Below are 26,231 nucleotides of genomic sequence, written 5' to 3'. Positions count from 1 at the left end.
TCCCACGTGCACGTTTGGATAAATACCAGCTCTGGGGAATTTTTTGTTTGTTACATTTATACGCGCCAAATACTCTATGCAGAGCGTATGTTCTTAGGTTTTTTCGGTATGTGAAGTGTTTCACGAGCATGAGTAAAACGGCCTATTAAAGTCACTTAAAAAGTGACACGATAAATAAGCGAGCAATATCTTCTTCACAGATTCATATCCACGTAAGAAAATGTGAACATGAAACATTCCTTACGTGACCTGTCAGCCGCAAGGGATTCTGCGTGTGTATGTAATTTGCACAGCATTGTTTCAAGAAAAAGCAACACTTAACCGGTTCAGAACGTAGTTCTGTCACACGGCATATTCGGGAATGTTCTCTGACACAGGCTGGCACAACTGCTGGATACATTCCAAATTGATAGTTATTTACATTATGTCATGATTATATCACAATTGAACATTTTAACGAGAAAAAAAAATGTATTCTTACCTTCCTATCCGTTTACATTTTCAGCAAACTTCTATAAAACTGTATTTGTCTGCATGTTAATTTAGGCATTGTTGTTGTTCCACCAACTTAACGGGAAGGGACGCATGATTAAATGATGCGCAGTCACCGGCCAAGCGATTTGATCCTCCCTGATCAGTGGCTTCACCACGGAGTTTAAAGCCACCGATCCTGAAAAGCGGGTCTCGTGCTCCGGGTTTTTACGTAGATCGCCGCGTGTGGCACGCGGACCCTCCGATACCCACCCAGCCCACTCGTCCACTCATTGTAAATGCCACAAGATGGCTATAAAAACAACAAAATATACAACAACAACTACAACGACGACGACGACACCGCGCGCTGCTATTCAGACGCAACGCGCACGCAATAACCCAGCCGGTGCGGTTATAACATACACTCGAGTTGAGTGTAGCTGTCATTTTAACATTATCTATACTGATTTAAAGCTTTCGTGACTGCAAGGATTCATATTCTTGGTTCTTTCGGTAAAATCACGTAGAAGGGAAACAATGAAATAATACAAATATAAAACAATACAATTCTCACGACTTTTCGATTGCAACACAAGCAATCATCATCAGGTGTGGTTTTCATCATCAGGAATGATTTTCACACCTGATGATGATTGCTTGTGTTGCAATCGAAACGTCGTGAGAATTATTGTTTTATATATTTTTTTATTTGATTGTTTCCCTTCTACGTGGCTTTACCGAAAGCACCAAGAATATATTACCTATACTGTCAATTTAGTTTTGTTTTTTTATATTTCCGCAGCCGCGCATTGTGAGATAATCACATTGTGGTCGTTTTAATTAAATGCGCGGCTCTGTTTTATGCGCTCGCAGCAGGCCACGCTCGGCTTGTCGACGGCCTCGGCATCGTCGTTGGCGGAGGCTTGAGGTGTGCGGCGCTCACTCGTCACTCCTCGACATTTCAGAATCAGAATATTTATTAAAAACTAAATATCAACAAACACTTCCCCACCCCACCCCGATAAACTTAGTTTGTTTTGCCAGGTAAGGCCAAACTCAGCTGTACAGCTCTTTCTCAGAAGCCACCCGGCCACAAATGACTGCTCCACGAAGTGGCTTATCGCGTGCGATTGTACAGCAGGCAAATATTCCATTCATTATACTGGAGGAATCCGATGAGCTGTAAAGCTCTTTGTCACATATGCCCATCGAGGGGGCGAAGCGCGTGCTCGAAGGAGCGCGATTCTGGGTCCGTGAATTACACTGGTCAACAACAAAAAAAAATTCTGGCCTGGACTTTTGCAGCTGTTTTAGACTAATTTCAGGGTGCTGATTCCAAATCTGATCTCAGATTTGCTCTATCACATCTCATTTTTATGCTATCGGCATACCCACCTTTTTCATAGATTTTACCCGAAATTAACTCTGTCACTCATGCTTTAGTGTTAAACTGTGGTGCTGTATTTTTAGGATAGTGTGTTTATAATATCACTTTATGTAGAAATCCACATTTATTTAATATTTTTCTTCTGCAGTTTTGATTGAAAATGCAATATTTGATATCTCAAAAAACCTGATGTGATAGACAAAAACTGATGCCAGATTTGGAATCAGCATCCCAAAATTACGTTCAAACCGTTGTAATACCTAATGCCAGAAAAAGTGTGTTGACCAGTGTAATTGCACTCCTTAACCCCTTCGCGCGCAGCCTCGCAGGCGACTGCAAACAGCCCGTGGCTTCGGAAGCGGCTGACGGATTTCGACTGACGGGCGGGGGGGTGGCCGTCTCGCTGCGCGTGAAAGCCGTGTAAACGGAGATGGCGCGCAACGCCCTGGTAACAGCAGCCCGCCACGCTCTTGTTGTGCTTGCACACCGCCCGCTCTCCCTTGACAGTGCCGGATTATCCTGGTAGCAAAAGTAGCTACATGTGTTGTAGCTACGGGCCCCGCACTTTCAAGGGCCCCGCGCTCTAAATGCTTTCAAGCTATCAATTCCGGTTCAACGATTCTGCACTTACTCTATTACTATAGTACTATACCGCCTTCAACTTTTATGAACGACTGGGTGTTTTAGGTTAGCGATTTGTCGTATTATCCGGCTGTATAGAAAAGAAAAAAAATACAATTACTTTACAATGCAAATAGAAAATGTACGTGTTTTAATACTTAAGTGTTTTTTACGTAGTGTCCCTTTATAACATATGCTACATGCCCCGTATGAGCTTGATTCGGCACTGCTCCTTGAGAGACAGAGTCCCCCCTTTGTCTCGTTGAACCGCCACCACTGCGAGCCGTGGCTGCGGTGGAAAGTGTTGATTGACAGATTTACCGGTGGCACGGTAGCTCACGTGGCAGCGTTGTGAATTATACACACGGCTGTCAACGGGGTCCCATCGTTTTTCTTCTTTCTGTTTACGATTTATCTTAGCGTTTACCTTCCGTCACCACGGTGGTGGCGACGAGCTTTCGGGCACTCGGTGTGTGGGAGCGGGCGATGGTGCAATATCGGGGGCTGGCTCATGGCACCAGCGCGGCGAACATGAACGAAGAGGGCTTTGAGGAAAAGCGCGTCATCAGTTTCAATTGCACGCTCGTGCAAATGCCTCATCCCGCAAATTCGGTGGGAATTTATCGTCGTGTACGAGAGAAAACCACTGACGACGGCCCCAAAATCAATCTGCTCTCGCGCATTTGCCGAGTCGTTTTTCCAGCGGTCGGCGGCTTTGCGATAATCTACTGCCAACGCCGCTGCTCATCGGAGCACCATATTGCTGGCTCAGGACTTCCGCTCTCGAAACGATGCAAACTCCGCCTCGAGTTTTCCTGTCTCAGTTGACGCGAACTTCTACCACTTCTAATATTGCGCTTGACCGGCACAGGGTCATAGCGACCTCCAGTCCTCGCCTGCGGAGCTGAGAGGCCCAAATCCATCTGCGTGTGACGCTGCCGAGTGTCATGCTGCTGCCCGGGTGTGATGCTGCTGCCCGGGTGTGAGGCTGCTGCCCGGGTGTCCTTTCAGTTTCAGTTTCATGTATTAGGTATAGCCTTGTGAGCCATTTGGCTCTTGAATCGGGTGCAACCGCAACAAACAAAAAACAAAAACATGAACAAGAAAACATCTTAAAGTGACTATGCGCAAACAGAAAAATCCAAGAAAAAACTGCATAAGACTTCCAGAAAAAAAGCACCGTACACCAACGCTGTGCAAAAATCCCAGTGGGATGCAAGTCAAACAACAACAACCACAAGACAACTTAGATTAAAGCCATCAGTGTAACTCCGTACTACAACAAACAAACATGGCCAAAACAAAAAACTTTTCGAAATCACCAAAATAAAGCCATAAGCAATGTAACAGTGATCATAGGAACTGTGACGGAATTTCACAATAAACGACAAACAACATGTACTACCAGACCCTGTAGCCATAGCTTGCCGCATGAGTCACTCCACAACAGCAGGAGCATCAGTAGGAGTATCACATTTTTTCAAATGCACCTTTAAAGATCAGCACACTAAATCAAAACACAAGATCATACTTTGTAGCGGTCATCCGGAACGAAAACATTTGATTTTAGGCCACTGAATCGCAGTGGCAGCTATGGGTGTACAACTCCTCTAGAGCAGTTTGGAGTGAAGATCTCAAGCTGCTGGTGACCGGGAGTGATGCTGCCGGCCAGGTCTGATACTGGTGACCGGGAGTGATGCTGCTGGTAGCTGTCAGCCGGTGAAGGTCGCGGTACTCACTGGTACCCGTCTGACGTGGCCGACCAGCGGCGGTTGATGCTCCTGAAAGCGACGCGCGCTGGGGTGGGTGAGGGGTTAATTAAAATCTGCGTGGGCGGCCACGTGACTGTCTGGTGGACGGCGGAGCGCTAATGAAGACGCACACAGTCGTTGCCTTGCGGTGAAGTCGGTCAATTCCTCCTGCGCGTTTCATGCGGGATGAGCAAAAACCCGAGGTGGAGTTTGTAGCGTCCTCAAAAACTGGAGCCGTGAGCCGGCCCTTAATTAGAGTTTTACATTCCTGCAGCGAAATAATCTCAGTGTTCACTGAGGATGGCTACTCATGGTTGGTTGATCCAATCTCCTGTCGGATTTCTTTAAAAACAAATCCCCATCAAAGGTAAAGGTGCAACGCTGAAATTCATTTTTCATACCACTGCTGGCAGAAGAATCTCCACTACAATGAGCTATAGAGAGCCCCTCCAGGAGGTATGTTACCCCTGTATTTATCATGAATAAATAAACATAACTCGGCTCATCTTTCCCGATTATATATTTATTTATATGCTCTATCTGCCCGTGGGCTTTTTAGACCAATTACATCCAGCAACATTTGTTTAAACAAGCAAACCGTGGTGCAGTGTTGACGTTGACCGTCTCACCGGCAGAGAGTCGGGCTTGTTAAACCAAACACTGCGATTGGTAGGAGCACTCCATCGACAAGATGGGGCCCAGCGCAGCACAGAATGTGCAAAAATGATCGTGCATTGTTTGTGGAGCGTTGTGAGTCGCGCAATTAACGAATGAACAAATCCCCATTTATAGGATCGGTATATTGTAATCCGACGGTCCGTTGGTTTTCGTGTAGCGTGATGATTCAGTTCTTTTTTAAATACCTGATGCGGTTATCGTAGGGATGAGATGCACGCCGCTGTTGTGCATTTGAAAACGGCACGCGCCCGAGCGAAGCGCGCTGCTACCCGCTCGTGTCGGGCGAGTCGTGGCCACGGAAGGTGCAGGCGACGACGACGATAATAAGCTGACATGTTTCTGAAAAGGTGGGGGAGGAAAAAAGAAAACCTACCCGCCGCAATATCTCTTCCAATTTGCCGTGACAAAATAATTGCATGCAACAAGAGCCCCACGTTTTTTTCTCTCCCGATGCAAACGAGCTGTCTAATCCCTCCGACTGAACAAACAAACCACCCCCCCCTATCCCCCACTTACAGCTCCAATGCCACTGCACTGCTGCGCTTGTCAGCATTGCATGGTATCCTTGCCTCGTGAAGTAGTACACGATTTGTGGCCGCATCACTTTGCCAGCTCGCCGCTAAACGGAAATCTGCCGCGCTTTCGACTGAATCCGAAGAGCTGTGATCTTGCCACGCGCGCCACACTCCCGAAGCTTTCATTGACGATGATCGGATACATTTGCAGACCCTTTCGCAATCCACTGCTGGATAAGGGCCTCCCCCCTCCCACCCCATCCCCCCCATATCATGTCGGTCATGGGGGGGGGGGGGAGTGTCTGACCATACTTCACCACACTGGTCGGTGCGGCTGGAGGGGGCTTCACGGCCAGGTGAGATGTCACGTGCCACTAATGCGAGCCGAGTTCGCAGGTGGCCACGGGTCCGTACTCGGGTCGCCAGGTTCTTAGCGCAGCGCGCGAACCACTTGCGCGCCACTGCTCCACCCAACGAGGCTATATTTACCTTGTAAAATTCGCGTTTGTAATTTTCGCGCAATTCATCAGTTCGCATCATCGAATAAAAACCGATATAAATGCCACAACTCCCGCGCTAATTTGCCCCGATCGCGAAATCGACGCGTCCGGAGCGACGGTGGCCTTTCGCTGCGCGATCGTATTTTTTTTTTGTTCCATGACGGGAGTCAATCATCCTTTGACCTCACCTCCGTTGCACCCTCGTTGCACGAGGCCCACTACGCCGCTGTTAGCAGCGCGTTCTCGCGTACAACGGCCGAGGGTTTTGCGTCTAAAGAACACCGCGATCAGAGCCGGCGACGGCGGCGGCGCACAGCGGATAATGACCGCAAGCCCCGGAGATGGGAAACGGAAGCAGCTGAAGTCCCTGCGGCCCGCGGCGCAACAGGCAGACGTCGAGCTCATTAAACAGTGGGCCGATGGAGGCCCGTTCTTCTTCTTCTTCTTCCCCATATTGGCTAAAGCCCTATTGATTTAACTTTCATTCATGAGATTTCTAACGAGCATCGTGAGGAATGGGATCGTGTTCGCGGTGCAAATTGTAGATTCGAGACGGAGCAGCAATGGAGTAAAACACCGAAACAAGAAGAATAAAAAAAAACCCCGCTACGACGGCACGGCTATATTTAACTGCCACGTGCTACACCTTGCCATGAACTCTGCCGCTGCCCTCAGCATTCCTTCACGCCCTCTGCCCTGCGCTTCTGAAGACGACAGAGGGGAGGAAGGTGTGGTGGGTGTGACATGAACGGCGTAATAATTGATCCACATGCAATCAGCCCCTTTCCTACAGTATCTACCAGCTTTGTGATGAATTCTCACAATTTTCTGCGTCAGGATCAGATTCAGGAATCTGTTCTTTTTGTTGTTGTTGTTGTTGTGTTTCATTTTTGCCGTCTCATTTTTTTTAGTGAAAATTACGATTCTCGATTTTTCCCCTCCCTCCTCCTTCTCCTCTTTTAGTAGTTTTGTCCACTACATTTGGCCTCATTGTAACAAAATATTTGCATGCGAGTTGAACACGAAGCAGGCTTCCGCGACAAATATTATTCATAATAAAGGTTTTTGGGTTAGATCGCGTAAGTATAAATGTGTCGAAACCCACCACCACCAGACACAGCTAATCATTACGAGATTTGTCGCGTAAACAAAACGCCAAATAGTTACTACTTCAGCCCACCGGTGTGTTGAAGAGTGAATCCACAACATTTACAATCTAAGCAATTACCATCGAAACGTCGTACTCAGATTGTTAATGTTGTGTATTCACTCTTCAACACACCGGTGGACTGAAGTAGTAAACTATTTGGCGTTTTGTTTACGTGACAAATCCCTTGGTGATTGGCTTGCACCCAGCGTCAGCCAGTAATGGTCACGTGCACAACTCGATGTATGAACTGTGAGCAACAGGAACCAGGTTTAATGGCCGAATTAAATCATCGTTACCTTGCCAACTTGCCTCATTTGCATTTCCTTGTTGTGTCCTGACGGCACAGCTTCCTCCACTCGCATCAATGCAACAATAATGCGTTTTGATTTACCCGGGAAAGGATCCCGAACATGAGGATGTTGAGCAAATTCTCTCGAGGAGTGCTTGGCTTCGTGTGGGCAGAGACGCGAGCATACAACGGGGTGAACACTCACACTCAAAGCCCCGCGACAGACAGATTCAAGAGCCCAACGTTGTACCATCACCTCTTACCCACCTCTTGCCCAATCGCACAAACATCTGGGTGTACATCACTGCTTTATCGCTCATCTACAAGTTTGTTGTCCTTCCCCCCCCCACACACACGCCCTCCGAATAGCACAGCTGGCTACGTACGGTGCGAAAGAAGTTCAACGTACGTGCATGCGTCTGGTTGAGATCGGGCGCGTTCCGCCACTGGTTTGGTCGGTGGGGCAGAGTTTCGGTGCGCATGCTTTCGCTCGTCTGCGTCAGGTGAAAGCTGGGCAGGCGTTCTGATTGACTTCATCTTTGCAGCCTTGGACACGTGCAATGCTGATAATTGTTTTTTTAACCCTTTTATCCGGCAACAAAACTGACACCTTTTTTTTACAAGGAGTCATATTTGCATTGACCACAATACCTGCGGTCGGAATGCAAACAAAAAACACAACTCTGATAATGTGTGCAACCGCATTTATTGTGGTCAATGCAAACATGACTCCTTGTTAAAAAAAAGGTGTCAGAGGTTCCAACGTGCAATGCTCTCAGCCCGGAAAAGCAAATGTCTCAACAAGAGTTAAAACAGCAACAACGCACGTCGAGTTTTTTGCTTTCGCAATTCCGTCGGCAATGTGCGCGCCCTACCAGCGAGAGGACAGTCAGGCGGGGCGCCCTTCCAGCGGGTCTGTTACCTGCCGTCGACTGTGAACAAAACGTCGTCAATCAAACGCCAATCGCGCACGAGCGGGCGACAGGAGAAGCGCCGACGTGGAGATTGACAGTTGCTGCTTAAAGTGATTTCGAAAATATCCAAAAATTATCTCGACTATAAACTAAACTTTTTTTTTATTTTACCAGGTAAGGCCCACTGAGGTATATATATATACATTTTTCGGAAGCGATCTAAACACAAATGATAGCCCAACTAAGTGGTTTATCATTGTGTGGAAATGTATAGCAGCCACATACTCTGAACGCGTGTTTCTGAACGTGGAGGGAAAAAACCGGAGGACCCGGACAAAAATTCACTCAACCACGGGGAGAACACGCAAACTCCAAATATACAGGCACCAGAGTTGGGATCGAACCCACGGCCACCTACATACCAGGCGAGGTAGTTAACATCTCGCCATTACAGTGTCGTATAAATTCACAACCGCCCACTTCACTGTGTCATATGAATTAACAACCTATGAATTCGCAACTTGCGTTGTGTGACTTAAGAACCTGAGAAGGGAATTAAAAATACAAATTAATCGGTGCCCGGTGGAGAACATTTCCCCATGTCAAACGTCGCCCAGTTGGGATGATTTCGCAAGAAAACCACTTAGCGTGTCATCCCCATCAATGCATCCTTGAAATACAGAATACATGCACATGTTATTTATGCGTATTAATTGTTAAAGCGATGCGTTATTCTGGTGCACAGGTGACAGTTATTGCAGTTAGCCGTGTTTTAAAAACGGCTGATCGATCTGATTTGTGTTGAATAATTGGGCTGGTTATCAATCTGTCCATGATCATTCAAGTTTGGCCAGATCTGACGCGCTTTGAGCGGATTGGCGTTGTGCGTGATTATAATGTCACTCGCGAGGGTGAGTTCACCTGGCCTGGCTGCGAACGGAGGAGAGTATAAAATATCTGGCCTCTCCCTATCATACCATGCTGCTCCACACTCCCTTAACTCTGTCTCCAATGGTAACCCCCCCCCCATTATTAGGTCAAAAGGTCAAGAGCAAAATAGTCTCAAGCACCATTTATGAGAGAGTCTATCGCACTGGATGTTAAATCTGCGGCTTGATGGTGCAACATTGCCAGGCGCGGGATTCAATTGGATAGGAAGCCACCGAAGCAATGCACTTTAAAAAATCTAGATTGAAAACTAATTTCTTGAGAACTACTTTTTGTGTTTAGTTTGTTGTCGCCCCCCCCCACACCTCCGACTAGCACGGTGCGAAAGGAGTTCAACACACGTGCATCCAACCGTGGCTTAAAAATGATCATCCGCTGATCTCGAGCAGAAATTACGGAGCAAGACAGAGCATGTTGGCAGAGAGAAGCGTAGCTGCTGCTGCTGCTGCTGCCGGTAAACGCGACAGTACATTCACAACCAGGTTCTTGATACCAGACTTCAAGGTCGAAGAGAGTGGAGATGAACTCTGAACTGCCGTCTCGATGCGATGCGAGCGTTGTTCATTCGAACGCATCGGCACAACTCGATGGGAAGTGCAACATTGGGCAAAGGATTCCCCACCGTGGCGTCGGATAAATTAAATGTTCTCAGCCTCGCAAAGCAATCTTCAGGGGGAGCACAGCGACATGAATGCGCTTGCAGGAGTGCACGCACATGTGTCTGTGTGCGTATGTGTGTGTGTGTGCATCGTCTCGTGTACATTAATGATTGTGCACGGTGTTAGTGCCACCACAAAATATATCTCATTTCAGTGACACAACAGCAATTGGAGCTTTTTCTCACAATGCAAATTTTGTTGTTTAAATAGCCCGATGTTTTAATATCTTTCCTCTAGCGCCTCACTGCATTAGCGATGGGAAATGAACCGCCGTGCCACAACGTAACGCCTCTCTTGCTTTCCTCCTGATTTATTTGCAGACGGATGTTTTTCTTTCTGTCGTGCCCGCACAGCCAAGTTTGTTGAACCACACGCAATGCGCACCACCTCGAAGTACGTACGAGTGTTTGATTTTTTCTTTCTCTCCTCTCTCTCTCGTCTCAAGACATCGTACACTTCACGAGACGTCTCCACGAGCTGTGGGCAATGGGCGCGCTGCGAAGGCGGGCAAGCAAATCACGCCGCTTTATTTATGACGGAGGGCAAAGGTCACCGCGTGTCCGGCGAAACGCGCCACGCGCTGTCCTCGAAGCGCCAAAACCTTCAGTCGCGCACGCGGGCGGGGAGAGGGGGGAGTGGGGTGAGGACCCAGCGCCATCGTCTTGCTAATCGCAGCGCCGCGGCTCTCCGCGGCACGCCGAAGCGAATCAAAGAGAGCGGTGACAAAACGACGACAGATTGTGTGGTGTGTGGGCCACGTCCCGACAGGGCTGCATACCCAGTGGCTCCGCGCTTGCCGCTTCGCCGCGCCTGCACGCCGCCTTCACCTGGTTCCTCCGCATCGCCTCCCACCTGGCGACCTGCGGAGTTTAAAGAGAGGCGCTTGCTGCTCGCGGCGGCGGCGGTGGTGGTGGTGAGACGGGGAGTGGATGGAAGGAGGAGGCGTACGGTGGGTGATGGTGATGGTGGGGGGGGGGGATGATTGGTGATGGAGAGGTTGTGGTCGACGAGGAATGAGGATTTGGAGACTGTCAGAAATTTGCGAACAAAGTAAAAGCGTTGTTGCTTCTTTTTTTTGAGACAACTCTCGAGCGAAACTAAACGAGGGAAATTAACGTCTTACAGGAAAGTAGCAACGAAATGAATGTTTAGGTAGACAGATAAAAACGTGGGAACGTGACGACTAGCAAATGAATTCCCCGAATCGAACGTGGCGAATTGTGTGGAGGATGGTGTTGGCGGAGGAGTGGTGGAGATCGCCGTCGTGTGGACGCGAAGTTGTTGTTGCTGCTGCTGTTGTTGTTGCATCGGCGCTGAGCATCTTCAAACAGGGTCCGCCTGCAGACGGCTCGGCCGGGCTCGGCTTAGATGCGATTGGCTGAGACGGCGGCGGCGGCGGCGCTCTCTGCGCGTTGCAGGGTCTGCGGGGAGGACCCCTCCCCCGCCCCCACCCCCCCCGTCACGGGCGCGCGTCTCCAAAAATAAATAAATCCGAACGGTGAAGGAAATAAATAATTAAATACAAATCCTCTCTCGCGCGCGATTTTTTCTCTCTTCTTCAAAACGGACGGCGCGCGCTTTCGCTCGCGGAACCCGGCAGCCCAGAGGCCGTCCCCAGGGTAACGGCGAATCGGGGGGCGGCCGCCCCGGGCCCCACGTTTTGGAGGGGGGGGTGGTGTAGCGGCGCTTCGACATCACGAGGGGGGGGGGGACACAGTGAGATTTGTTCCGGCCCCCGCAACGCCATGTAGTCGGCCCTACACGCAGCGAAGTGGAAATCGTGCGTCAATGCTGAATCAGAATCGTTATTTATCCTGCAAGAATTTGATTAGCTACGAAGCGCTCTTTCACATATCCCGCATGTGGCCATTGGGGCGTAACCACTGTGGGTTAGTCCGGACCCCTATTCTTTAGATATGGCTAAGAAATACGCCAAAAGATTGTCGGACAAAAATCATGGCATTTGTGAATATTCAGCAGAGATTTACAAAACTGAATTGTTCACAGAAGGCCCACAGATAAAGAGAGGCTAACACTCAAAGCCCCGCAAACAATACAAATCCATTGCCGTACTGCTGCTATTTCCTGGCCGCCACAACCTTGTGGCCCCAGTTCTGTAACACCTCGGAATCCCTGTCAGTCTACCATCCAAGCACCCAAGAAGCCCCTCAATCCTGCACAGACCTTGAGGTCTCACGAGATGCAGGGTGATCTGGCCAGTGGAAAGTTCTATGTAACTTTCAACACAGTAAGCGTCGTATTCCGATTAGCATGCACAGGAGGCAGCAATATCATATACAACAGATTACATTGGCCAATTGCGTGATAGTGCATTGAAATAAGATATCGCTTATGTGAGGGGGACCTTAACATTTGGGACATAAATGGAACCTGTATGCATAGACACGTTTTAATAGTTGATTTTCTCCTAATTTTAGAAAATAAAAATTGGCACCGTCACTGCTACGTGAATGATGTTGAGTCGAGGTTTTGTTGTTGTTAAATTCTCCGGTAAAGTAATTCGTTTATTGCAGAGCACCCACGACATTGTGTGGACATGGCCTCGGGCAGTGGCTCAATCAATGATTTAATTGGCCAAGGCAAATCAACGAGTTAATGGATCAAGTCCAATCAATGAGTTCATTGGTCAAGGCACCCACCTGCTTTGTTGAAAAAGCACAAAGATTTCCATGCAAATCCAACAACCTCCCCCCCCCCGACCACGCTTCCCTGTCTCTCATCTTCTCAGTCACCTTATGGGCGCAACAGTGATTGATTGAAAAACATTTGTTTCTGGCATCAGTTGGCCCGGGGGGCTGACCGTACGCACGTACGCCTTCGGAATGACTCCGGGAAAAGAACACGCGGCGAAACGAAATAAAATAATGTATAAACACAAAAAAAAACACCAAAGCACACAGCGTACCGCGGCGGAGTGCTTTCTTTAACAACGCTTTTGTCAGTCGTCATACAAACGCCTTCACGGAACCTGCCGCAGATGAAATGAAATATATACGACGGCTCGACTCGTGGCGCTGCCTGCGAACGCTGGATCCAACCTGAGGGTTGCCGAACAGCCGTGGCGCATTTACGTCATCCTGAGCAGCCTGCCCTGCCCGCGTTGTCTCATTAGCCTCGTAACGTGGCCAGCACCTTTAAGAGTCTTGCCTGTGTGTGTGTGTCGAAACTCTCAAATTGGGCCGTTCTGACCAGCGCTTAATTATCTGTTTGGGTGGGAGATCGAGAACATTTTTTCACACCCGGAACACCACATCAGGTATACCCCCTCTGTCTCTCCATGGATGTGGTTATCGCCACGTGCCTACTGCAGCCCTACCAAAGAGCCGGGAAATACTCATTGAGAGATTGAGCCCTCCCTGTGACACATTTCGGAGCACGAGGAGCCATCCAGAGCGTGGCCGGCATGGCAGTGGAGCGATAGCGACCGTGAGATGAGAGGGGGGGGGGGGTTGGGGGGCCTCCACACCAACCATACGGTCTTCGTCAGACGTGTCTCTCAGGGCCGTGTTCTCTCCATGGGCCCGGGCATGCCTCTCAAGGGGTCTCGCCGAATGTAACGCCGTCGTCGCCACGAGCTTCTGGCTCCCAGTGTGCACCGCGCCCCTTCTCGTCACCACCCCCTGGCGCCGCACGGCACGTCTCGTAGATTGTTGCTTTGCAGCTGCTAAGCGCCACGGTGGCTAGGAGATGTTAACTACCTCGCCTGGTGTACAGAAGGTCGTGGGTTCGAACCCGACCCTGACGCCTGTTGTATATTTGGAGTTTGCGTGTCTCTCCCTCTCATCATCATCACGGTGGCTAGGAGATGTTAACTACCTCGCCTGGTGTACAGAAGGTCGTGGGTTCGAACCCGACCCTGACGCCTGTTGTATATTTGGAGTTTGCGTGTCTCTCTCTCTCATCATCATCACGGTGGCTAGGAGATGTTAACTACCTCGCCTGGTATACAGGAGGTCGTGGGTTCGAACCCAACTCTGACGCCTGCTGCTGTATATTTGGAGTTTGCGTGTGTCTCTCTCTCTCCGTGGTCGTGTCGATTTTTTTCCGGGTCCTCTGGGTTTCCCCTCCCCATTTAGAACCAACATCACGCGTTTAGAGTACAGAGTGTTTCAAAGCGATGGACCCACATTTCAAAGATATATCGATGTCAAATCGGGTCCATCTTTTTGAAACACCCTGTATGTGGCTGCCATGCATTTCCACGTGATAATTATCCACTTCGCTGATACTATAATTTGTGGCCAAAGTAGCTTCTGAAGACGAGCTACTGTATGCAGCTCAGTGGGCCTGGTGTAATATGACGAGTAGTTTTGTTGTAGTTTAGCGAAGGAGAGCTGTTTGGAATGTCACGTTGCGTGGACGCACCGTGATGCTTTAGGTTGGCTCAGTGTTGTGGTAGGTGAGCGATGCTCTGCTGTTTATAAAGACGGCGTTAGGACATGCGTTAACGAGATATATTTATTTATTTAGTTATATATCAGCCTATTTAAGTATCTATTTATTTGTTTGGCTATTTATTTATATCAAGCATCAGCAGAGACGGACAGCCATGCAGGATTCTTTTACCGACTGCACAGATGCAGCGTTTCTTATAAGTTGTATAACATATTAAATACATTATAATTCGTAACTGAAGTACATCCTTACGCTTTTCTGCAAAATTCCAAAATAATATTCGGCAAGGCATTTCAGATGTTTTTTTTGTATATCTTGCTATTCATTGGTCCTCCGCCCAATGGCACGTATTTGCTTTATTCAGTATGACTGCATTTGTTCAAGTTGCATGTTTTCAATACAGTTCTTATTTGTGCGGCGTGTGCGCTAAATGGAAACACATGGATCTGTTTAAAAATTTACGCGGCATCGTTGACGGTAGCCCTTGTTCTGACAGCCGCGCGATGCCGCGATGCCACATTAAGGGCGTCAAAAAGAATAGCGGCGGCAGTGACTTCCAGGGTTCATGTGGAACTCTTCCGAGTTCGTCTGCCGACGCGAGAGAGAGAGAGACGCTGCGTGAGCGGCGGCGCTTCGTGCCGTCGGCGAAAGCTGTCCACTCGGATTCACATACGGGCGCTGGGGTGGCCGCGCGCGTGATACTCGTTGGAGTGCACTCTCTCGACCTGCCAAGGTCACCGTGAGAGTAGCGGTGGTGGCACTGATAACGTGAGCGTGGCTGTGGTCGCACTGACAACGCAGCCAGCCTCCCCCCCCCCCATTGCCGATGGCACGACGGGCGAACGTAGACGAGATGGTATCGGTGGATTGATCATGGCTGGTGGTGATCACGATGATAGTATTTGTATATAGATACCTTTAAGCAATATCATTGAAATGCCTGCCCAAAGTGCACCGTTGTATGTAAGTGGTAGACAGGGATATATGAATGAAGTATTATAAACGATCATATGATTCCAGACATTCATCTTGCTGGTCGCTATCGAAAAAGCGTTACAGAAAATAAAGTGAAACAGCATTTGCAGCGGAGACCACTTCAAATTCATATAATTGCAATATATTTTCTCATATGCAGTATACACATTTTCGCTAAATTGTAGAGTATCATTTTTTTTATGAGTAGAACTTTCGTCCAGAGCAGTAGTAATTGCAATGGCTCGGTTTGTTGGCGTGAAATGGACTGTCACGTTTAATCAGTGTAACGTTTATCAAACGACTAAATTACTCAGAATGCCCCCGATATCAGAAGCTAAGCAGGGGCGAACCTCATTCGTATTCGTATCAGTTGGGTGATACACTCCATGGGAATGGCAGATGTTGCATGCGTATGGTGTGAGATGGCCGGGAGATGGCTGTACAACGATGCATTCCTTAATATATCTGTGCAGAGATTTGGGTATCACCCACTCTCATGTTTGGGTTTTCACCCAACACCTCATCAAAAAGTATTCCAGAGTAATTCAATGCAATTATCATAATTCTGTGAGGTTCCATGTAATTTCCACAACTCCATGGAATTGCAATGACATTTTAATGAAAGGCCATTGCATTTCCCTACGTTTTTCAGAGCCCATTTATTTTCAGTTTTCTCCCAGTACCAAATCCTCGTTAATGGAATTGGTCAAACATCATTTTCCATAGCCCTTCTGCAAAATAGCCTTGCTTTGGTGAGGCTTTCCTCGGTAAATACAGGGCATAATAATTATTATATTGTGTGGCTGGTTGCATCGATCACCCTGATATGGAATCGTCCCTGGGAGTTTCACTTAAACTCGAACAAAACAACACACTGCTTGGAATGGAATTGGCCAAAGATCCTTATCTAAGATCCGCTTAAATGAATTGGCGAGATTTTGCTGGAAAAATGTAAGCTTAGAGAAAATAACCTCGCCACTCAACACACCGTTGTGCTCAAGTATTAACTAATTGACACGTTTTGTTCACGTAAAAAAAACCTTTCTAGTTGGCTGTGTCGGCTGGTGGTTGGTTATATGTACACGATCTAACCCAATAAATGCCTGTATTATGAACACACTCGCCTTGCTTCTGCTCACAGTCACCTTTCGCAGCAAACGCCACAAACACCGTGGCATGGACGGGAAGGAGACATTGCACGTCACTTTGAAAAATGTGCCCGTTTTAAAAATAACTTTTTTTTGGTCGTCCTTATTGTTATCTCCCCGGGGGCTCCATTGAGACCTCAACCCCTATAGCACCGTGGCACAATTTAGGTTCCAAAAAGAACAGGGATAGGATATTGAGACCAAGGCATCTGTCGTGACAATGCCTTTGTCGAGATAATGCAGAATTTGAGTATTTTTTCGATTGAGTAATGGTTTATGTACACATTGTAGGGGTCTAACAATTCCCCGCTTATCCCCCTGATATTCAATCAATTGTCATGATTTAGGGTCAAGATATTTTTTTTATTTGTCTTCATGATACTTGTGGCGAATGTAGCGGCTTCTAGTGGCTGTAGGAAGCATAAATACATCTAAATAAAATATATACAACATAAAAAAACGTAGATTCCTAACCGTGCAAATGGATGAATGTACCACTACCTAAATCATCGATATTGATCGATGAGATCTGTGCTTCGTTCCGCCAGGAATACATCTCCAGAATTAACCCATTTAATTCCCATCGAACGCTCGCAAAACCGCATTTCTCACATCGCGTGTAGTAGTCTCATGATCTAAGTTTAAAGCCACGTGGACACTCCCCCCGTTCCTCGCGTGTACGGCTCAACCACTCCGCCAAATCTCAGTGGTACCGACCATCGGCGCGGCGTTAATCCGCCATCGAAATATACAGACATTTCTATTTTTTTTTTTATCAATTACGTCGAACGTTATACGCATTTTGTTCTTGAAAATGCATTGGGCCGGGACGCCATTCCTGTCGCGTTCGTGCTAAATGCGTTATGACGCTCGTGACGATATTTGTCATTTCCTCTTCATGACCGTTGACATTGTGCGCCGGCGTAATGGCGAAATTGCCACGTGTCATTGACTCGGGTGCAGCCTCCTCCTGCTCCTCCTCCTCCTCATTCTCCTCCTCCTCCTCTCCTCCTTCTCATCCTTCTCCTCCTCCTCCTCTCCTCCTCCTCCTTCTCATCCTTCTCCTCATTCTCATCCTCCTCCTCCTCCTTCTCATCCTTCTCCTCATTCTCATCCTCCTCCTCTTCATTCTCCTCCTCCTCCTCTTCATTCTCCTCCTCCTCCTCCTCCTCCTCCTCATTCTCCTCCTTCTCATCCTCCTTCTCTTCCTCCTCCTCCTCCTCCTCCTTCTCTTCCTCCTCCTCCTCCTCCTCCTCCTCCTCCTCCTCCTCCTCCTCCTCCTCTCCTCCTCCTCCTTCTCTTCCTCCTCCTCCTACTCCTCCTCCTACTCTCCTCCTCCTCCTCATTCTCCTCCTTCTCATCCTCCTCCTTCTCCTCCTCCTCCTCTCCTCCTCCTCCTTCTCTTCCTCCTCCTCCTCTCGCCAGAGGAGCGGTGGCTCGGGCAGCATTTCGTCGATGTTTGTGATGGATTTGATTGCCACGCTGCGTGCCACGAGAGGCGGCCCGACAGCGATCGCGTGCACAACCGAGAGAGAGAGAGAAGGAGACGGCCGAGAGGGCGACAGAGAGAGAGGGGGGGGGACCTGGAGAAGATTCACCACTTGCCTCCCCTCCTCTCCCCTGCACGGCCCCGCACCACCGTCGTAATTTTTTTTATCTTTTGCATTTCTAAAAATAGAACGGCAGCGGTAGGAGCTTTGGTATTTAGCATAAAAACAACATGTTCCGAATCCTTGCACCGCCGTGGAGCTCTCTAGATGCATGGGCAATAAACAATAAAAAACATACACAATGATTTAAATAAAACCATCCAGCTTCGTTTGTACACCATAAACGGAGAGATTATACGAACGAATGCGTAAACAAAAGGAATAGCGCACCCAGTTCTGCTGATCGACGCTTTAAATATACACACAGGGCTTGTTGCGCAATGCCGTTATTAATGCAATGATCTCAAAGCACCGTCTCTTTGCGATGGCTATCGATAGTTGTGCACACACGCGGGCAACATTTTATATTGAGAAAAAATAAACCTCCAACAAAAAAGCATCGTTATCGATGCGAAATCGCGGTGCTAACGCTGAAATATTCACGGCACCGTTTGAGAAGAATCTTAACTCGCCTCTGTACCCGAAACGACGTCTTCTTTTATTTTTTTCTGCAAGAGAGATTGGGTGCCGTGCTCCGCGGGTGGTCGGGGTGTCTGGAGCGCTCTAAAAATAGCAGCACCGTGCACGATTAGCGATGCAGGAAGTGCACTCAGAGTACATTACTCATGCTCCAGCTGGTGCACGGAACACCAACGCCCGCACGCCTTCCCCATATCAGCCTCGTCCGAGCCGCAGCTGTATAATGCATCGTTGCTCCGAATGATCCCACAGCCGATAAACGACTTCTTAACCCCCGCGCAATGCTCGATGGCACGAGTAGCGCGCGATTAATTAAAACTGAACGATAAACATTTTGGTAATGTCACGTAGAAGGGAAATAATAAAATTAAAAAAACATCATAAAATAATTTTCACGACGTTTCGGCCACAACGCAAGCAGCCCTCCTCAGGTGAAGAACAGGTCTGTCATTCAGACGCTGTCTTTCCGACAGACCTGTTCTTCACCCGAAGACGGCTGCTTGCGTTGTGGCCGAAACGTCGTGAGAATAATTTTATTATGTTTTATTTTTATTATTTTATTATTTCCCTTCTACGTGACTTTACCAAAAGAACCAAGAAGATGAATCCCTGCAGTCACGAAAGCTTTAAATCGAAAGATAAACATTTTATTCATATTTTACTGGCAAAGGCCGACTGAGATTTAGGGCTATTTTTTCAGAAACGACCTGGCCGCAGACGATAGCTGAACGACGTGGCTTATCACGTGGAAATTTATAGCAGACAAATACTCTAAACGCGTGATGTTCATTCATAACTGTGGAGGGAAAAGCCGGATGACCCTGAGAAATATCCACGCGACCACGGGGAGAGAGACACCGCAAACTCAAAATAGACGGGCGTCAGTGTCGGGATGGAACTCACAACCTCCTGTATACGAGGCGAGGTAGTTAACATCTCGCCACCGTGAATTGCAAGCCTGGATGCATCATTGTTTGTTAAAATGTGAAAATATTTCAATCGTTAAACAACGGCTGGCTGGAGTCTTTTGGACGGCGGTTGTGTATCACGAATGCCGTATAAACTCACACGTTGTCAAAACGAGCGGTGATCGACTTAAATAGTTGGTCGAAATGTCAAATAATGACTCCCTTACCCGGGAGAGCGGCACTGAGTCTCAACTCGTGTTCAGCACGATCCTCGATGCATCGGGTATTGTTTGGCCAATTCCTTTGCCGAGCGTTTGATTCTGAGAGCGGCGACGAGAATTATCAAACGGAATCCCATGCACGACAAGGAGGCAACTATCCAGAGCTCCGCACAGATACAGAATTATCGGGGATCGATATCGCGGATCCTATTATCCGTGGGAGGTTATCCGCGATTTTACTCCTTCTTCTCCGTGGGGTAAACAAAACATGAAGACCGCTTGTGTTGCGATCGAAACGTTTTTTGTTTATTTTAGCTGTTATTATTTTCAATTTATTTTTTAATTGTTATTATTTTAATGTCTATTTGTATTTAATATATATTTTTTAAAATTTGTTTTTTTTATATTTACGTGACTTTATCGAAAGAACCAAGAATATAAAAACAAAAAAAACCCGACTGATTACCCTGCGAGGATTAGGAATAATTTGCCATGCAACGCCTGCAGTTATCCACAGATAATTGCGAGTATTAGGAAGACGCTCCGCTATGCGTCATGGTTAATATCGCTGATAACTGTGGATAATAGGAGAAAGCGCACTGTAGACAACACGTGCTCATGGACCGTACAACTGCCGTGGGTAACTGGACTCGCGCATAACAGAGCTGCGGATAAAAGGCGTTTTATGATTCCATCCAAGCTTTGCTCCAGCCTCCTGGCCACCTCACCACTAGAGATTCTCACCATTTTATTATTATCATTATCATCAACGTAAGTTTTTTCTTTAAAGTGTCATCAAATTATCACCCCCCCCCCCCCCACAATTTACAAAAGCACCGCCGAACACAGAAAGGAAACGGGAAGCGGGCACACTCTTCGCTTTGCTTTCCTCGGTGCTGATTCGTTGTTTCTACTTCTTACACACGAAAGACGGCTTCGCAAACACACGCCTGCAAAAAGGGAGAAGGGCACCAGACGATGCAAGGCGCGTCCCCGTCGTCTCGCAGCAATATGGCTACAAGGCCGGCGCCGGGGGTCCTCGGGTTCCATCAGATCGCCGTCTGCTCGCTCCTTGGCGGTGCGCGCAAAGCCAATTTACCACCTGACAGGCGGCCTAATGAAGTGTCAGCCGCATCCGCGCGCGGTGGCCAGCGCCCCGCGCACCAGAGGCCATGGGATAGCATTCCGCCGGAAGCTACCCCCTTTCCCCGGTTTAGATTTTTGTTGTTGTTGTTTTGTAGCCCTCTCGCTTTTGTGCGGGTAATTTCATGAAGCGGACGGTCGCAGGCACTGGGGAGCATGTGCCGGAATAGCCAGCCTTATTTTTGTTCCGTTTCCCATCGTGCTGTTGCAATTAGAGTTCATTACCTTTGTTACGAATTGACCTTCGTTCATTTCCTTCGCATGCCCACCTTGCTTCTGGCCCAACAGTGTATTTCAGTGCAAGAATGCCCGGCGTTATAAGTGACATGTGGGATAAGTTGCATGTAACCGGGTTATATCATTTTGAACGATTCAACCCCTCCTAAAGCAATGGTACACCTTTTCGCGAATCAATGGCTGTAATTTTCAATTCAAAAGTGGATTATGTTTTGAATGGTAGCAATAACCTCTTGCGGCTGTAAGGGTAACATTGACTGAGCGCAACAATACAGTATGTACGTGATACCTACACAATGCTTTACGAATTGATTTTAACGATGCATCGATGCACCGCTCCCCTCCTGCTTCGGGAGTGTGCATCACTTGCTTCGCAGTGGCAGTCGGAGAGACAGCTGTGATCTCCTGACGCGCGTCCAGCCTTGCTTTGTTGCGTCTGTGCTGCAGCTATGAATAAAGTGTCCAGGTTCTGTTATTTAATTCTGCGTATGTCACCATTATTTAGGAGTTTGATAGCAACACTATTAAAACCTTTTGTAAAATATATATCTATATTAACACATCATGTTCTCATCACGTTGATATAGTCATATCCCTGTTTAGCATATATGATCTTTGGAATAGGGATGTCCAGCAGCCTTTTTACCCAATTGTTTGACTTTGCTTTTAGATGTTTAGACAGGACAGCAACACTGCTGAGCAACGCAAACGCCCATCGGCTCAACTCTCCGGCTAACAGACCTCTGCGCCTACCACCCTTCACCTACCCTCATCCATGCCCATTTCACCACTTCACGCATGCGCCCCATACCCCACTGCCTCTCATCCACGCTGCACCGCCCATCAGACACCCTCACTCACCGTCACACTCCACCTTATTCTGTCCCACCTACCTTTGCAACATCAGCTCCAGTCCCAGCCCCTGTTCCTCCATCCATTCCGTCACCTCCCTCACTGAACGCCGTCGGCTTGCATCTTAAAGCGCCCTGGAAAGGACACTACATAAATGCGAAATTAAATATATTATCTGCGGGACAATCATCATGGGCAGATAGCCCGTAGCTGTCCACTCCGAATTTCGTCATTTGTTTCCACTTTCCTCTCTCTGCCTTGTGCCAATGTGCTCAAGTGGTGCCACGTCTCTCTGGCACCAATCTGTGATGTGTGCGTCAAGCCATTCTCTGTCAGGTCTTCCTCTCTTTCCGGTTTCTTACATTTTTCCTAACGGCCCTGTAGAAAATCTCCTGTTGTTGTCCATCCTACACGTGCGTCAAATCCGCGCATGTGCGACAACAAATGCACTCATTTCGAGTCGCCACGCGTCGCACGGCGCTCTCCAAGCGAGGGGACGAATCGGGGGTGCGAGGAACCACAGGCAAGGCGAGCAGAGCGCGAGCAGGCGACAGCAATTCCCCAAGCTCTACGGTCCTCTCCATATAAAGATGGCATCGGTCACTTCGCGAGTGTTCACACGTGGGCGGAAGCTGGAGCACCCGGCGAACACAGGTGGCAACATTCTATCCCGCACGGATGGAACGGGTGGAGTCCACATTTTATTCCGTGCCATCTTCTCACCACCATAAGACAACTATATTTTGTAAATAAAAATGCATTAACCCCAGTTTAAGTGATAATCCAGATTTGTGTGCTTAAAAGGGACTTATTTTTTAGAAGGATTAGTTGAGAAGTTCCAAGATTAATATGAGGATAAAACAGCTCGGAGTTATTCCAGCAGGGTAAGAGGCTTTGCCGCTGCTTGCCACGGGGGGGGGGGGGGGGGGGGGGGTGAATGATGTGGGGAGAAGGGAGCGAATGCGTTGTGGAATGCCAGCCCGAGCGCGCTTGGACATTGAATACAACCACTGTCCGTCTCGAAATAAAGTCGCACTGCAAAAGACGTTTGCACACGCTGGCTCTGTGCGATGTCGGACGTTTCGCTCCATGTGCCGGGAGGTTCTTTCGGAATTGAACGCAGCTGCAAAACGTTCTCCCTCCATTATCTCAAGTTGCCGGCTGCTGGTGGTGTTTGTGGTAGGCCAGCCGACGTTGTGTGGACGTTCTGTAGTCGAGGGAGAATGCGAGCTGCTGCTGTTGTTGAAACTCCCAGCACGTTGAGAGACAAGCCGGACATCCTGCTGACCAACAGTCGCAGCCTGACTCATAATCTCCTCTCCACACCAAGGAATTGGATCGTCTCTGCCCATCATTGCCCATCATCACCTCCCTCGCCTGGCTTTCGAGCGACACTCTGCTTGGCTCCACACCTCAGGGTCACGGTCATTAATGTCCGTGAAATATTACGCACGTTACATAATCGCATTCATATTTTGTTTATTGACACGCGGTACGACCCGAAAATACGTTGGGGTGCCCAGGTGACGAGATGTTATCCCCCTCGCCTGGTTACGCAGGAGGCCGTGGGTTCGATCCCCGACCCCGACGCCTGCTGTATATTTGGAGTTTGCGTGTCTCTCTCCCCGTGGTCGAGTGGGTTTTTCTCCAGGTCCTCCGTGTTTTCCCTCCACATTTAGAAACACGCGTTCAGAGTATTTGCCTGCGATACATTTCTACACGTAATAAGCCACTTCGTTGAGCTACCATTCGTGGCTAGGTCGCTTTTGAAAAAGAGCGAAATAGCTCAGTGGGCCTTACCTGCTCAAGACAATATATATTATATTTGAGAGTTATAGAGCACAGCCGTGTAAGGCTACGTAGTGGCAGTAGCATGTTTCTCCACTTGCTCTCCTCTGACATGAATGAGTGTGGAATGCCTACGTGCACCGTAAGTTGTTGTCCGGTGAGGAATAAAACTGCGGTGTGGAATGAATGCATATTCGTGTTAATGCTACACTCCGCTTCAAACTGCACCGGTTGAGCAGGGTTTGTGTTAAATGTAAACATCGCTCAATGGAGTGACACTTTGGTGCGAGCTTGGTTGAAATGTTTTTTCTCTCAAACTTGTTCCGTGTGTGTGTTTTTTTCATAATCATTATCGTTTCCGTGCCCATTGTAAGAACTATGTTGCTCGATGCAACGTTGTGTTCACAAAGCAGTTTTCAACAACTCGGAGGTGACACGCGATGACCTTGTGACCTTGATATGTCAGACCGACTCTCAGCTTTGAAGTCACCTGTCGGATTATTATTTGGCCATGGCACATGATCTAAAGGTACAGAATACAGATTATTCTTTTTTTTTAAATCATCAACAACACGAATAAGTCAACCTCTGGGCATAAACACCAATACAACAACAGCAAAATAAGCGAGGTTCAATACTGAGTCCGTTAGACGCGCGTTGTGACTTGAAGTGTGCGGTGGAGGGTTGGTCACACACCTTTACAGGTGTCGCCACGATCGCCACGTGGTGTCAACCTGACCCCGTATCGTGAACAATTCAATCGCAGCAAGCCGTGGTGAAAGTGTCATGTACAACGCATTGAGAGCTGTCAATTCGTCTCCTTGCTGCCATGCGAACGTCGTGGGGGGAGGGGGGGGGTGGAAGGACATACGTCTCCGCGGGCACCGGGCCAAGGCACTTGGCGTTTGTGCGCGTGCCCGTGTTTTCTTTTTTTAGTGAACGGAATGAGAATAACGAGGCAGAGGAGCGGCACTTGGCGTTACCGTTGAAGCTTCGCGCGCGGCCACAAACCGCTCGGCACTCGCGCGTTTCACGACGTCGCCGCCACTCCACGCGCCCGCACGCAGCACGGCAGTTGAAGCGGTGGGGAAGAAAGTTTGTTAAAGCCCCACCCCGCCCCCCTACCCTCCCCATCGTTGTGTAAATGTGTGACCAACAGTGTGGTGGGGTCAAGCGTGGGTTGATACCCCCGCCTCTTCTAAGATGTGTGACCAGCGTGGCAGAGGAGGCCATATACCTTCTAGATTTGAAGCTTTCGTGACTGCAAGGATTAATATTCTGAGGTTTTTTCGGTAAAGTCACGTAGGTAAAAAGTTTAAATTAATAAAAGTAAAATAATGCAGCTATCGCGCTGTGACGGTTACACCTGAAGACGGAAGCCTGTGTTGCCTCCGAAACGTCATGATTTTTTAATTATTTTTTTTACTTTTATTAATTTAAATTTTTTTACCTACGTGACTTTACCGAAAAAACCTAAGAATAGGCCATATACCCTCTAAAGAGGCTCGTTTTGGTGGAGGCCCTTCCACCAGCGGTGGCATCAGAAAAAAATTGCAGGGCTGCGAATTTACCTTATTTTACTTGCTTAGTTGCTTAGGCCAAGGTCCGTGCATTGACTATTCACACGCAATGCTTCCAAGACTCTAAATCGTATGAAACACGCGACGACACAATGCCATGGCCACTTCTCGCTGTGTGGCTGCGGTGTTGGGTTACAGTAGGAGTGTCGTTAGGTGAACGCAAGTGGTCATGCGAATTGCCCGTGGAACTGTGGCATTGATTAATTAATATTTTACACGGGCCTTGTGTAGAGACAGCCAATATCACGATTCTAGTCAAACACATTGTCTGATTGGCAGGTCACGTGTGATGGAGCAAAGTGTCGGTGCCACAGTGGCGAGATGTTAACTGCCTCGCCTCGTGTACAGGAGATCGTGGGTTCAGTTCCAACCCTGACGCCTGTATATTTGGAGTTTGCATGTTCTCCCCGCGGTCTCATAGATTTTTCTTCAGGTCCTCCGGGTTTTCCCTCGACATTTATGAACATGCGTTTCGAGTATTTGGCTGCTATACATTTCTACGTGAAAAGCCACTTCGTTGAGCTATCATTTGTGGCTAGGTCGCTTCTGAAAAAAATCTACATGGTTCAGTGGGCTTTACCTGGTAAAATAAAAAATATATAATAGGGTTTTTACCCTTTTTTCTGGCAACAAAACTGAAACCTTTTTACATTAACCACAATACTTGTGGTCAAAATGCAAACAAAAAACACACTTTGATAATATATGCATTGTCCTGGACACTTTGATAATACTGTATATGCATTGTCCTGCCAGAAAAAAGGAGAAAACCCCTATTATTATATTTTGGTACTGGCAAAGGAGGTCTCATGATGATGAAAAAATATATAGAGTTTAGATTAATTCAAGTGGAATTAGCGAGCAATTGTCGGGTTGCATCTTTACCGTGATTGTGAGCCTCAACAAGCATGGGTGAACCCATGACTAATATTGGTCCGGACAACAATT

The 26,231-nt window shown here is 48.0% G+C and overlaps 1 protein-coding gene and 1 long non-coding RNA gene across 2 annotated transcripts in view; one reads left to right on the top strand and one right to left on the bottom strand.

The window, feature by feature from the left end:
- Positions 1-10,806, bottom strand: part of LOC144931475 (A-type potassium channel modulatory protein KCNIP2-like) — a 123,301-nt gene extending 112,495 nt beyond the window's left edge. The window contains exon 1 of the mRNA XM_078855325.1: positions 10,665-10,806. Coding sequence (XP_078711451.1) covers positions 10,665-10,728 — 64 coding nt within the window. The 5' untranslated portion in view covers positions 10,729-10,806. The remainder of the gene's footprint in view (positions 1-10,664) is intronic.
- A 9-nt stretch (positions 10,807-10,815) lies between these two features.
- Positions 10,816-26,231, top strand: part of LOC144931477 (uncharacterized) — a 32,493-nt gene continuing 17,077 nt past the window's right edge. Inside the window, exon 1 of the long non-coding RNA XR_013636572.1 lies at positions 10,816-10,835. This is a non-coding gene — a long non-coding RNA (uncharacterized LOC144931477). The remainder of the gene's footprint in view (positions 10,836-26,231) is intronic.

Source organism: Lampetra fluviatilis, chromosome 4, assembly GCF_964198595.1.
Source record: "Lampetra fluviatilis chromosome 4, kcLamFluv1.1, whole genome shotgun sequence".
NCBI classification, from domain to species: domain Eukaryota; kingdom Metazoa; phylum Chordata; class Hyperoartia; order Petromyzontiformes; family Petromyzontidae; genus Lampetra; species Lampetra fluviatilis.
The sequence above is the reverse complement of the archived record's forward strand: the minus strand, read 5'-3'. Positions and strand labels throughout refer to the sequence as shown.